The sequence below is a fragment of the Rattus norvegicus genome, chromosome 7, assembly GCF_036323735.1.
Source record: "Rattus norvegicus strain BN/NHsdMcwi chromosome 7, GRCr8, whole genome shotgun sequence".
Lineage (NCBI taxonomy): Eukaryota > Metazoa > Chordata > Mammalia > Rodentia > Muridae > Rattus > Rattus norvegicus.
In genome coordinates, this window is record NC_086025.1 from 114,769,758 (window position 1) to 114,783,289 (window position 13,532).

General features: G+C 38.7%; 1 protein-coding gene across 2 annotated transcripts in view; it reads right to left on the reverse strand.

The window, feature by feature from the left end:
- St13 (ST13, Hsp70 interacting protein) overlaps positions 1-13,532 on the reverse strand; it is a 36,120-nt gene continuing 22,588 nt past the window's right edge. Inside the window, exons 8-12 of one of the 2 annotated variants that reach the window (XM_063264299.1) lie at positions 11,444-11,546; positions 7,986-8,102; positions 5,880-5,928; positions 3,422-3,555; positions 1-2,024 (exon numbers count right to left, since the gene is read on the reverse strand). In XM_063264299.1, coding sequence (XP_063120369.1) covers positions 1,896-2,024; positions 3,422-3,555; positions 5,880-5,928; positions 7,986-8,102; positions 11,444-11,546 — 532 coding nt within the window. In that variant the 3' untranslated portion in view covers positions 1-1,895. The remainder of the gene's footprint in view (positions 2,025-3,421; positions 3,556-5,879; positions 5,929-7,985; positions 8,103-11,443; positions 11,547-13,532) is intronic. The other variant, NM_031122.2, reaches the window with a different exon arrangement.

Here is a 13,532-nt window from a genome sequence, read left to right on the forward strand (position 1 = left end):
TCCAGTTTGAAAGTGTTTTATTTCAGCATACTCAGGAGAATTAACCATGTATCTTTAAGCAGATAGCCCCTTCTTAGATTATTTTTCTTATACTATCTTTAGTGGGGAAAAAACAGTATTTTTAGTGTAGAAATGATACTGATTCTTTGTTAAAAAAAAAAAATGTGAAGACTATACTTTTTACTATCTGTGGAACTCAGAAGTCCAAAAGCACAGAACACAGTTTTCAGAAGAGCAAGTTCACCCATTTATGGTATTATTTCCATATTAGAATATAATTAGGTCATGTGTAGTTAGAGTACAAAAGAAACTGATCTTCAGTAAAGCACACGCACCATGGAAACTGTATGAAAGGAGAACACACTTGGACTAAGTAAGAACCGTGCAAAGTTCCAATTTAAGAATATGTGATAAATATTGGTTAAGGACTTTAAACGCATGCTCTGTTCAAATACAGCTTTTTCTTTTTCTTTTTTTTTTTTTTTCGGAGCTGGGGACCGAACCCAGGGCCTTGCGCTTGCTAGGCAAGCGCTCTACCACTGAGCTAAATCCCCAACCCCCAAATACAATACAGCTTTTTCTTACATGTAACAAGATGCATCTGTGCCTGCTGTATGAAGCAGTTAAAACCTGCATAGACGTATGATTTCAGATATATATTATTTTAAATATGCACTGTGGATTTATCATTTTCTTTATCCTTGCAACTGGAGAGGAAACAAGGCATTAAATACATCGCAGTATTTAAGAGTTAAATGGGACAAACGAATCTTTCACCAAATGTAAACAACTTAGACTCTTCCAAGTACAAAGATGTACACTTCACACAAACTCTTAGTACTGCAATGGCTTCTCAACTTCATAAGCATACCTAAAACCAAAGGGAACCTTCCTTCCAATGACTTTTGATATGACAGGAGTTCACAAAGGTAAAAGTTTAATATTTAAATAAGCAACCCCATGGCCAAGTAAGATACCAGCTATTAGAGGTGTGACCCTACAATTACGGTATACTATACATGAAACTAAACTAGCAGTGAAATCTGCTTCCACAATTACGCTGTGAATGACAGAAGTGATGATGCTACTGAAAAGACTACCTTTAGCTCAAGAAGATTCAAAGGATGACAAGCAGACAGGGTTATTTTCTAATAGGATAGGTAATTTTTGACAAAAACAGAAAGCACTTTTTCCCTCTATGTGGGAATGCTATGGAACATTTATATGAAACAATGGACAACAGCAGAGCTATGTGATCTAACTCCCCTGCAACACTTAAAAAGAAGGACGCTAAAGCAGTTTAAGATTTAAATGCAGCCTACATGGGTCAAACAAAACCCAGGACTGCTGCTGCTCTCTGCCCTGCACTCCAGTCTCACCAAGGTCAGATCCAGATACTGGTGGTCCCAAAAGATTTACTGAAATAGATCATTGTGAAGTAAAACATTAAAGACAATTCAAGATGTTGCAGTAACCGTATGTCCGACTCAATCAACTTAAATGTGTTTTATTTGCTTCCCACTAACAAATCTTTATTTCATTCATGAAAGCAGTAAATCATCCACATTCACCTTCCTTGCCCAGTAATTCAAAAGGAAAAACCCAAAAAGATTAGTAACGAAAAATGTAGGAATTGACATCCCCTAAATTTTTAAAAAATATGTTTAAGGTTGAAAAATGTTTTAAGTTTGTAATTCCTAATAGGAAAACATTATCTGAATGAACACTCTAATGGCAAACCACTGTAATATGCCTCAGCCGCATATGATGCAGAGGGTAGGGATTATCTTCGAAGCGCCCCAGCTCTCTGGTGAGGTCAGAGGTACACTGGTTTGTATTATTGCAACATCCAGTAAGTGAGCTAAGCTGTTCTTCATTCAGCAAGGGCTTTGACATTATGAGTGACCTCCAAACTTGGCTGACAATTTACTGATGAGATTCATAACCTTTGGGTTGTTCTGATATTTTGACATATTTGATGGGTTCTGGGCCACATCCTGGAAAGCCACCATGACTTCTGGATCCTGAAGAAAAAAGGGAAGAAGAGAGGTTTCAATATTTAGCTTATTTTTAGTAAGTGGCCAATGGGTGAACTTTAGGATTTAGAATACTAAATACCCTACTGACAATCACTGGAAAATGCCTCAGCCATATCTGATACACCAGGGTAGAATTATCTTTTTTTTTTTAATTATTTATTTATTTATATTTATACTGTCACTGTATCCAGACACAATTGCAGAGGGCATTAGATTTTATTACGGATGGTTGTGAGCCACCATGTGGTTGCTGGGAATTGAACTCAGGACCTCTGGAAGAGCAGTCAGTGCTCTTAACTGCTGAGCCATCTCTCCAGCCCCTAGAATTATCTTTGAAGCTCGTCAAGCTTAATTCTGTCACGTGAACTAAAGATAATAAAAAAGAAAGCACATGGGCTGGAGAGATGGCTCAGCGGTTAAGAGCACTGGCTGCTCTTCCAGAGGTCCCGAGTTCAATGCCCAGTAACCACATGGTGGCTCACAACCATCTGTAATGAGATCTGATGCCCTCTTCTGGTGTGTCTACAGTGTACTCATATATAATAAACAAATAAATCTGAAAGAAAGGAAGAAAGAAAGAAAGAAAGAAAGAAAGAAAGAAAGAAAGAAAGAAAGAAGGAAAGAAAGAAAGAAAAGAAAGAAAGGAAGGAAGGAAGGAAGGAAGGAAGGAAGGAAGAAAGAAAGAAAGAAAGAAAGAAAGAAAGAAAGAAAGAAAGAAAGAAAGCAAGCAAGCAAGCAAGCAAGCAAGCAAGCAAGCAAGCAAGCACATATAACATGGATACAACTACTATTTCCTAAAACGAACCTTTAAAAGCTTGGCCTTTATGCCAGGGTTCAACAGGTAAGAAAGTGTACGTGCTGATATAAAGGATCTGAGTTTGTTCCCAGGCACCTATGCCAGGAGCACACAGCTCACAACCAATAGCATGTAACTCTAACTCCAGGGCATTTGGTAGCATATACTGGCACCTGCACATACATATTTCATGTATATAAATACAAGCACATGCATACATACAACGATAAGATAGGGGCCAGAGAGAGGTTCAGTATTTAAGAGCACTTGTTGTTCCTGCAAAGAAGCTGGCTTGGGTTCCTAGCATACACAAAAGGCTTTAACTCCAGTTTTAGGTAATCTGATACCTTCTTCTGACCTCCAAGGGCATTGCATGCATGTCATGAACAGATATACATGCAAATAAATAATCCTACACATAAAATAGAAATAAATCTTTAAAAAATTAATCTTAACTTAGAAAGAAAATGCTACCCTGCAAAATTAGCTAATTGATAACTATGAGAAAAAAATAATAAGTGTGCTGTCCTCACACAGGTAGAAAAGAAATGCTTTGATGATTTAAGTTTGTTCTTCCAAATCTTACCTGCATGGCTGCAAGAACCTCTGGGTCACTGAGGATTTCGTTGAGTCCAGGCATTCCTGCCATTCCTGGCATGGCCCCTCCCATTCCAGGCATTCCTCCAGGAAAATTACCAGGCATTCCCCCAGGAAAACCACCTGTAAGAATAAATGAAATAATTATGGACACCAACAAGTTTCTATTAACCCTCTCCAATACTCAAGTGCACACATAAAAAATAAGGACACCACTCAGAGGTCTGTAGGCAGTCCTGAATACAGCAGCTATGAAGCTTTCACTTCTAACCTTTCCTAAAAGTTAAAGCTGTAAATCAGATTTCACTACATACTGGATTTGTCTATTACTTAGAACTGCTCAACAAATTAATCTTGCCTTAAAGAATCATCACTAGGTGTGGTGGTACACCCCTTAATCCCAGCACCCAGGAAGCAGAGGCAGGCTAATATGTGTGTGTTGGAGGCCAGTCTGGTCTATATAATGAGTTCCAGGACAGTCAGGACTACACAGAGAGACCCTGTCTCAAAAATGAAACAATAATTGAATAGCCAATCAATCAACATATAATCAATCAACATATGCTGGTCCTCCCAAACAATACCAGGTGTGTCAATCACTGGTTTCTCCTTTTTGGGAGGAGGGAGGGATGAGGTGTTTGATACAGGGTGGCTGCTCTGAAACTTGCAATGCTATACACAGCCCACACTGGCCTAGAACTCTTCATTTCCAGCGTCCACAATGCTAGAAGTCTAGGTGTTCATCATCATACTGGCTCAATTGCCTTGGATTTCTCATTCTTGAGTATTAGCTATTTCAATTTAAAGTTAATTTCTATTAACCTAAGTTTGTTTTATTTAAAAAGTTGTGACATTTTTGGAGCAGTATTCCTCCAAGCCTTACCTTAAATAGGGATGGCAAAAATGTATTGATCTCTTTCTCTTTCCAGTTTGTTCGGGTAGCCTTGCAGACAGGGCTGGCTCAGAACTGCCTTACAAACTGTGAGTTTCCTGCCTCTATCTCCTAAAGTCTGTGTTCTAAAGTCAGGGTTTCTATTGCTCAGATGAATACTCCATAACCAAAAGCAAGCTGGGGAGGGGACAGTTTATTTGGCTTATACTTCCATACCACTGCTCATCATCAAACAAGATCAGGAGGAACTCAAGGCCAGAACTTGAAGACAAAAACGGATACATGGGTCATGGAGGGGTGTTCCTCATGGCTTTGTTCAGCCTGCTTTCTTACAGGACCCAGGATCACCAGCCCAGGTATGGCATCACCTACAATGAGCTGGGCCTCCCCATCAGTCAACTAATTTAAAAATACTGTATATCACAATCTTATGGAGGCATTTTCTCAATTGAGATTCCCTCAATTGATTCTAGCTCATGTTAGGCCATAACAGTCTGAGATAAGATGTGACTGCTATGTTTCACCAGGCCTGGTGAATCTATGTATTTGAGTCCCATTCTAAACAATCAAAATCTCTAAAATAAATAAATGTATGTGTATTTAAAAAAAAACAAAAACAAACAAACAAAAACCTTGGGATTTTTATTCTGTTTAGCTGAAATCTCACCTATGTAGCCCAGACTAACCTGAAATTCATGGCAATTCTCCCAATCCCTAAGGTAGGATTATAAGCATTTATCACTATATTTAGCTGAATTTGCTTATCTAGTAAGCATCCCTAGAGATTCTTTCTGGAGTGAGTCTCTAGAAAAAAAACTGACTTCATCCATTCTCCCAAGCACACTATTAGATTATAAACCCACACTATTTTGTACAGTTGTATGAGAATCAATGAGTGGGTATGCATGCCTGCACATGGATATCAGAGAAGGGCATTAGATCCCTTGGAACTGGAGTCATGCGTATCTGGGCCTAACTTGCTATCTGAGTGCATGCGCAAGGATTGTAACAAAGGGTACAAGAAGAGCTCTGTCTAGTATTAGCTCACATTAGTGAAGCTGCCTCGGGGACAATGGAAACTGACAACCAGATTTATATTTTAAGAGAGAACTAAGCTATGAGCTAGAACGTTTCTGTCTTCTTAAGGTTATAGAACAAGTTACAAGTTCTAGCTTTGGTCTAACTATACACAACGGCATATATGCTTTAACAGGTGCCCAAATTCTCCTTAAGAGAAACTAGCTTTCACAAAGAAGATGGCCATTTAAACAAAATAAAACAAAACAAAACAAAACACCCCAAAACCTATCTTTTAGAAGTGTATTTCTAGGTAAACTTCACAATATCTCTTTCAGGCAGCAGGAGAGAAATAATGCTGCTTGTTTATCCATAACAAAAATGTTAATGAGAATGAACTTTATTCTTTGGAGTTTTAAGAGCTCTCTCTCTCTCTCTCTCTTTCTCCCCATATACACACCCCAGTTCCCAAATTGAGATATATCTTAATTATTTATCCCACTGAACAGTTTTCCTTTAAAAAAAAAAAAAGAAATACCTGGAAAAGAGCCAAACTGAGATCCAGATTGTCTTCTGGCTTCTTCTTCCTTGAAAACAAAATGAAAACAAATTATATAACAGAAGAAGAAAAACAACAGCAGCAGCAACAGAAAGAAAGCTTTCTTCCCATACCTAACCTGTCCAAGGAAATAAAAAAAAAGTGAGAAGACAGTAAGAATGATAAGGTTCAATGAATCCACTCCCAATCAAAATCTATTTCCAACAGTTACGGGACATTATTTTTACTAATCATTTCTAGCAGTTTTCCTTCTCTGGAAAGTTAAAGCACAAATGGAATTCGCAGTATTCATATGCTTATACTTACGAGAGCTATAAAGTCTTACTCCTTTTAAAACTTCAAAATCAAAGGGCATACTTCAATTACTAAGTTCACCTCTTCTACATTCTCCCAGCAAAATGTAAAACAGCATGGAAGGAGGAGCTGGTTTCAAGTGTAAAGGCTAACTAGAACTTTCTTTTTTTTTTTTTTTTTTTGGTTCTTTTTTTTCGGAGCTGGGGACCGAACCCAGGGCCTTGCGCTTCCTAGGTAAGCGCTCTACCACTGAGCTAAATCCCCAGCCCCTAGAACTTTCTTTCATAGCATTAGAAATAATCATGGAGATGGACTATGCATGTCCCAGTGTACAGCACTTACACAGTACCTGTGAGGACCCAGTTCAATCCCCAGGACATGAAAGGGAGGAAACAAAATAATGTACATATATACTATTTTTAAATAGTAATAAGACAAATATATATGTTACATATATATTATGATACTTATTAAATGACCCCCAAATTATGACTTACTATGTAATTATATAGCTCTATGTCCTTTCTTTCAACAAAGGTTGGAAACAAATAGGTTACAACGGATAAAATCAATTGTTTAACAGTTTCCTACAGAATTGAAACAGTCCAATCAACAGGAAAACTCTTTCAAGAAGGTAAACAACTCAAAACAGCTTTAGGAAGTCCCTGAAACTGACCAGATTAGCTTGGTCCTCTCCCTAAGAGCCAAGCTACAAAGACTCTGAGATCAGTAAAGCTGCCTAGAAAAAGCAGAAAGCAGTTAACCTGCCTGGAAGAGGTCATTTGGAAGGGTCACTCTGTATCCTGTTGGGCTGTCTGTAGGTAGTGCCGTGAGCTCCAGGTTCCCAGCTTTGTGAGCTGTGTGTAACCCAGGCTGCTGTGGGCTTTGGTGATACAACTGCCTGAGTCATTTCTGCCCCTGTAAATAATCCCTCACCCATATTCCTGTAAATAACCCTAATAAAACTCATCAAGATGGATTTTCTATCTGTACTGTCAATCTGGGGTGAGTAAACGTGTGTAGTGTCTCCCCAAGAAAAGTCTTGTCATAAAACACCAATATACAAAGATACATGGGGACGAAACCAGGAGAAACAAGAATACTACTAAGAATACTGGAACAAACTATCAAGAATTTCCACATTTCTATAATATCAGGGTATAATTAAAAACAGGTAGAATTATCCCCTTAAGATAAAATGATGTAGCCAATTTGGGGGCTTCGTTTTGTTGTCTTTTTTTTTTTTTTCTTTTTTCTTTTTTCTTTTTTTCAGAGCTGGGGACCGAACCCAGGGCCTTGTGCTTGCTAGGCAAGCGCTCTACCACTGAGCTAAATCCCCAACCCCTTGTTGTCTTTTTTTTTTTTTTTTAACTTTTTACTTTAAGGTGAAAAGTCCTCCCGATTCAGCCTCCTGAAAACAGGGATCACAGATGTATCTATCCACAATGCACATCTAGGATTTATTAAATAGTCAAAAATTCACTGTTGGAAAGAAGAATCCTACAGGGAGGGACTAATACACACACAAAATAATAGTACTATCAAGTTATAATTAACCTGGCCAGAAAATTTTGAGTTTGGATGGGAGGGGTTTGCTCCACCGGGGAAGTGCTGTTAGTTATACTCTTGGCCCAAATTTGAAAATTTAAAAAGAACAAACATGTAAATTAGTGAAGTATAAGCTAACTAAAGATGAAAAACAAAAAGCAGAATTAAAGACTCAGCCCGAAGCCATCAGGCAAAGAAAAATGCCCTGAAGTCTAATCTACTGTGATAGCCACAGGAATTTACCCTTTGGGCTTTTTCATGCTCTTCTCGAGCCTTCTTCACCCTTTCTATTCGTTCTTTTATCTCTCGCTCTTCACGTTTTCGCTCATACTTTCTCCGATGTTCAGCAATTTTTTGAGCCTGAAAAAAAAGAAGCATAGAAAGTAAGGTGACCTACTATGTTTGATCAAAGTCAAGTGAAGTTTTATTAAGTTACTTCATGGCCTTCATGGTGGTGCATGCCTTTAATCCTAGTACTCAAGAGGCAGGCAGATCTGAGTTTGAGGCCAGCCTGATCTACAAAATTAGGTTCAGGACAGCCAGGGCTACAAAGAGAAACCCTGCCTCAAACAAACAAACAAAAAACAACTTGTTTAATATATAGCTCTAAAAAATGAGAGATTCATCTTAACAGAAAAATAAAAACCTAACTCATGGAAACTGGAGAGAGACACTAAGGAGGTCCTACTCTACCCTTAGGAGCTAATAGGCAACTGACAGCTGACAATGGAGTGATGGTTTTATGCGCTGTGTAAAGATTGTCTCTGTCTTATACAAATGCTGATTTCTGAATCAGCAGAGTTCTGATTACAGGCCAGACTTTGGTATTGCTAAAGCATCATCTGTCTCTGCTTTATAAACACTTCCTCTCTCACCTTCTGATTGGTAAAATTCACTGACAGTAAAGGCATGAAGTAGAAGGTGGGACTTCCAGGAAGAGATAGGAACTCTAGGAAAGAAGAGTGGGAGAACTGCTGAAGGGAGAAGCAGGCAGGTACTAAAGAGAAGAAGTAACTAACAAGCCAGGTAGCAGCATTTAGAATAAAATACATGGGATAATAAGTTATGAGCTAGTTGAGAACAAGCCTAGCTATAAGGCCTAGGCATTCATTTAAGTCTCCCTGTCACTATCTGGTAGCTGGCAGTCTTAAAGAAAAGTCCTGGGCGGGAGCACGTGTGTGGGGAGACAAAAAAAAAAAAAAAAAAGAAGAAAAGAAAAAAAAGAAAAGTCCCATTACAGTGGAGGAAAAGGTATTTTCTTTATTTGTGAAGCCACTGGTAAGGTACCCATGCCCCTGAAAATATCCTCATCCGTACTCCTTTAAGGAACCCTAATAAAACTCAATGGGTTTAAAAGAAAAAGAAAAAAAAAAAAAAAAAAAAGGAAGTAGAAAAGGGAACATGCTGTGCTCTAAGGGGAGAGTGGGAGAAGGTAACGGGAAGGAAGAACAAACAAAATACACTACCTGCATGTAAACGAAAACCATTATTACGTGTAAACATAAGCTAATGAACTCATTAAAAATGACCTAACACGGGGTTGGGGATTTAGCTCAGTGGTAGAGCGCTTGCCTAGGAAGCGCAAGGCCCTGGGTTCGGTCCCCAGCTCCGAAAAAAAGAACCAAAAAAAAAAAAGACCTAACACAAAACCAGGCCACAAGAGCAATGTCAAATACATCAGACACTGTGAAAATGAATCTAGGACATGCAGTTTAAGCGAAACCTTCTAATTTCAAACAGATGACACAGTTCAAGGATAAAGCATGACAAGCTTTGTTATAATTCTGGCTTCGTGGCCTGTATTTACTACACAGTACTCAGGATTCACAAGTCACAGATTGGTTCAGCAGAAAAACTATCACCAAAGATATCTGCCAAGGAAGGCAGATTCTCCATAGACATACCAAGTGCTGCCATAGCCTGCCCAGACTTACAAAGATTTTTCCTACGGGGTTGGGGATTTAGCTCAGTGGTAGAGCCCTGGGTTCAGTCCTCAGCTCCAGAAAAAAAGGGAAAAAAAAAAAAAGGGAAAAAAAAAGATTTTTCCTCTATTAAATGGGGGACAGGTGGTGCTGGGGAGCGATGGTTCAATGGTTACAAGCACTCACTGCTCTTACAAAAGACCTGGGTTTGATTTTTAACGCCCACACAGCAGCTTACAATTACCTTTAAGTACATTTCCAGATGACCTAATACCCATTGTGAGCATCACAGGAACACGGTACTCAAGATATACATGCAACCAAAATACCCATATACATAAAATAGGTATTTTGAAAACTGAGACAAGGCCAGAAAGACTTAGTCTTGGACCCTGGGGTATATAGTTTTGTGTTAAGTATACAATTAACACACACAACTGAGTTTGACCCCCTAGAATCACCCACAGGGGTGCGAGGGAGGCAGGAAGAAGCAGTCCTTTCAAATTGCTGTGGAGGTGAACAGTCGACAGTCAAGTGTTACTTTAGTGTCTATACAAATATGTCTAAGAACTCTACAGCCTACAGCATGGTCAACAGCTAGTTTGTTAAGTTTCCTGGGACTTAAAAAAAAAAAAAAAATCAAGGGCCAGTAAGGGGGGTTCAAAGTTAAAGTAATTGCTAAAAAATACTGATTACCAGAGTTCAATCTTCAGACCCTAATTCAAGAGAAAAATGACTTTCCTTTACATACACACCATATATACAGAAACACTATAATATACAAAAGAAAAAAGTTCTATTAACCAAATTAATTCTGATAGGTTACATTTCATAGAACCTCTGTATTAAAACATTTAAGGATAAAAATCGATGATATGCTATTTACATCTTTTTCTTCTCTCCCTCATTCATTTGAATGGGGACTGAACTAATAACTTTGTAAATATTATATTAGCACTCCAACTGAGCTATCTATGCCCAGTCCATATTTCTAAAGGTAAAAGCTTTGTAGCTGGGTATAGTAATACATTCTTTTAATCCCAGCAATTGAGAGGCAGAAGCAGGTGGATCTCTATGAGTTTGAGACCAGCCTGCCCTTCAACCTAAATTCCACGACAGCCAGATGTACACAGTGAGATCCTGTCCCAGGAGCAAAACAAATGAAAACTTCATACACAAAGGTACTATAGAATTTGGATTAAACATTTTCATTTAAAAAAATTTTTTTACCAGGTAGTGGTGGCACACACCTTTAATCTCAACACTTGGGAGGCAGAGGCAGGTGGCTTTCTGAGTTCAAGGCCAGCCTCATCTACAGAGTGAGTTCTAGGACGGCCTACACAAAGAAATACTGTCTCAAAAAATAAAAATAAATTGAAATTAGACTCAGAAAGGCCACACCTTTGTACACACCACACCTACTACATAAGGTCAGAATAGATATAACATAGTCCTTCCTTTCTTCCTGCCTCTTTTCTTTTTGGAGACAGGGTCTCTTCTCTTTATAGCCAGAACTCAGAGGTTCACCTACTTCTGCTTCCCAAGTGCTGGAATCAAAGGACCATGTGCATGGCACCTTTCTGACTTTTTGTATAAGCCCACTGAAGACTTGGAGAAAAGACATACAGTCTGCTCTCTAACACAGCACCCAAAATGGAAACATGTGGAACTAATGAGGTTTCCAAGCGAAGCATATTGTCACGGACTCTAATTTTTACACGCCTCTTCATTTGTGGCCAAGCACAGAGCCAGAGTCTCAAACAATGGATGACAACTTACCCGAGGCTGGACTTCTCTCAGCATTGCACTGGCGTCCTCATCATAGTCCAATTTACAGGCCAGGGCAAGATCGCGAGCTGCTTCTTCCCAGTGACCCAGGAGTCTGAAATAGATGCAAATGCTCACTAATGTACACGACCAGGAAAGCCTTTCAGTTAATTAGCAACTGTAAATTTTTATCAATCAATTCAAGAACTGTTTAAGAGCCAGGCAGTGGCGGTGCATACCTTTGATCCCAACACTTGGAACGCAAAGGCAGGCAGACCTCTATGAGTTGAAGGCTGGTCTGTTCTACAGAGCAAATTCCAGGACAGATGGGGCTACACAGAGAAACCCTAACTCAAAGAAAACCTAAAAGAGCTGTGCTACAGTGATGCCTAACTTCCTAAAAACTTGAAGAAACTGAAATTCCCACAATGACAAGTCTAAGCCTGTTCTACCACTATTCTTAATTGAGTACTGATGTATTTAGAAGGTAAAGCACTTAATTTTCTAACATGAAAGATACTTCATATTTTCTAGGACCAAAGGAAAAGCCATGCAATATGGCCTGCTGTACTTTTGCTTTACATAACAAATCTAGTGCTCAGAACTACAGATGAGGGCGGGGGGATGTCTGTATAGGAGTTTAATTCCAGCACTCGGAGGCACAGGAGGCAAAGGTGAGTTGGAAACCAGCCTGGTCTACAGAGTGAGTTCCAGACAGCCAGGGCTACACAGAGAAACCCTGTCTCGGTAACCCCTCAACCTCATCCAAAACAAAGAAAGAAAATGGTGTGGAGAATATGTACACCATGACATGGAATCCTGCCACCACCCAAGGTAAGTGTAATGAAAATGGTAGCACAAACCCTACACTCACACGTATAAAAACTAAAATCATCTTTCTAATATCTTGTTTTAGCCACATATTTTAAATGGGATACATTCTTAAGGACAATCCTGACAGCAAAGAAAACCTTCACAGTTTACTTGGAGGGTATGCTATGCTAACTGAAATACTATCACTTATCTGGTATGTTTCCAAAATTAAATAAGGATACAGTTAAAAGGCAAACAATTTTTAATTGAAAATCTTGGCATAAACTCAATTATAAGTTTTTCATTCAAATCATGAATGTATAAAGAAAGGTATTGTTCCTTGGTTGTGTTCACTGATATGACAGTAAAGAAGAAAAGAAGCAGAAAAGTATGCCCAACCACACAAATTTTAGTGTCCACAAAATGAACTATAGTTTCTTTAAAAAATAGCTTATTTGAAATCTGTAACCAGAAAGCAAAATGCCATCTGAAGACTAGTGACTGATTTCAAAGGAAGCAACAATATTGTGTGAGCTTTTTCTATAACCACACAGCAGCAATACATTTTACTTGAACCCTTTTTTAAAAAGATTTATTTATTTTATGTATATGAGTACGCTGTAGCTGTCTTCAGACACATAAGAGGGCATCGGATCCCATTATAGTTGGTTGTGAGCCACCATGTGGTTGCTGGGAACTGAACTCAGGATCTTTGGAAGAGCAGATAGTACTTTTAACCTCTGAGCCATCTCTCCAGCCCTTATTTGAACCTTTTACCTTTCTCTTTGACATGCCTTCATAAAAAGTCACTACTATGAGTCACCTAATACAGTTTTGTTAAAAACATCCATTCTTTTTTTTTTTTTTTTTTTTTTTGGTTCTATTTTTCAGAGCTGGGGACCGAACCCAGGGCCTTGCGCTTCCTAGGCAAGCGCTCTACCACTGAGCTAAATCCCCAACCCCAAAAACATCCATTCTTATTTCTACTCAAACTTCATCTATATCTTCTCAATCCACCTCAATCATTGGATTTCCCTAAGACAAACACGAAACAATAAGTTCCAACCCTATAGCGATTATTAGATTTTTTTAAACGTCCCAGTAATGAATAAAGGCACTTCAGGCTAGGGTATTCAGTATCTCTTCTTGTATTCTTTTGGGTAAAAGGAAACCAGGTTGTCTTGTATGTGCCTATGTGACTTGATAATGTTGAGTAGTTTTATGTGGAAGGGAGTAAAATCTTTTCATGTTCCTTTTCTTAATTCTTCATACTGAACCCATTACTTTG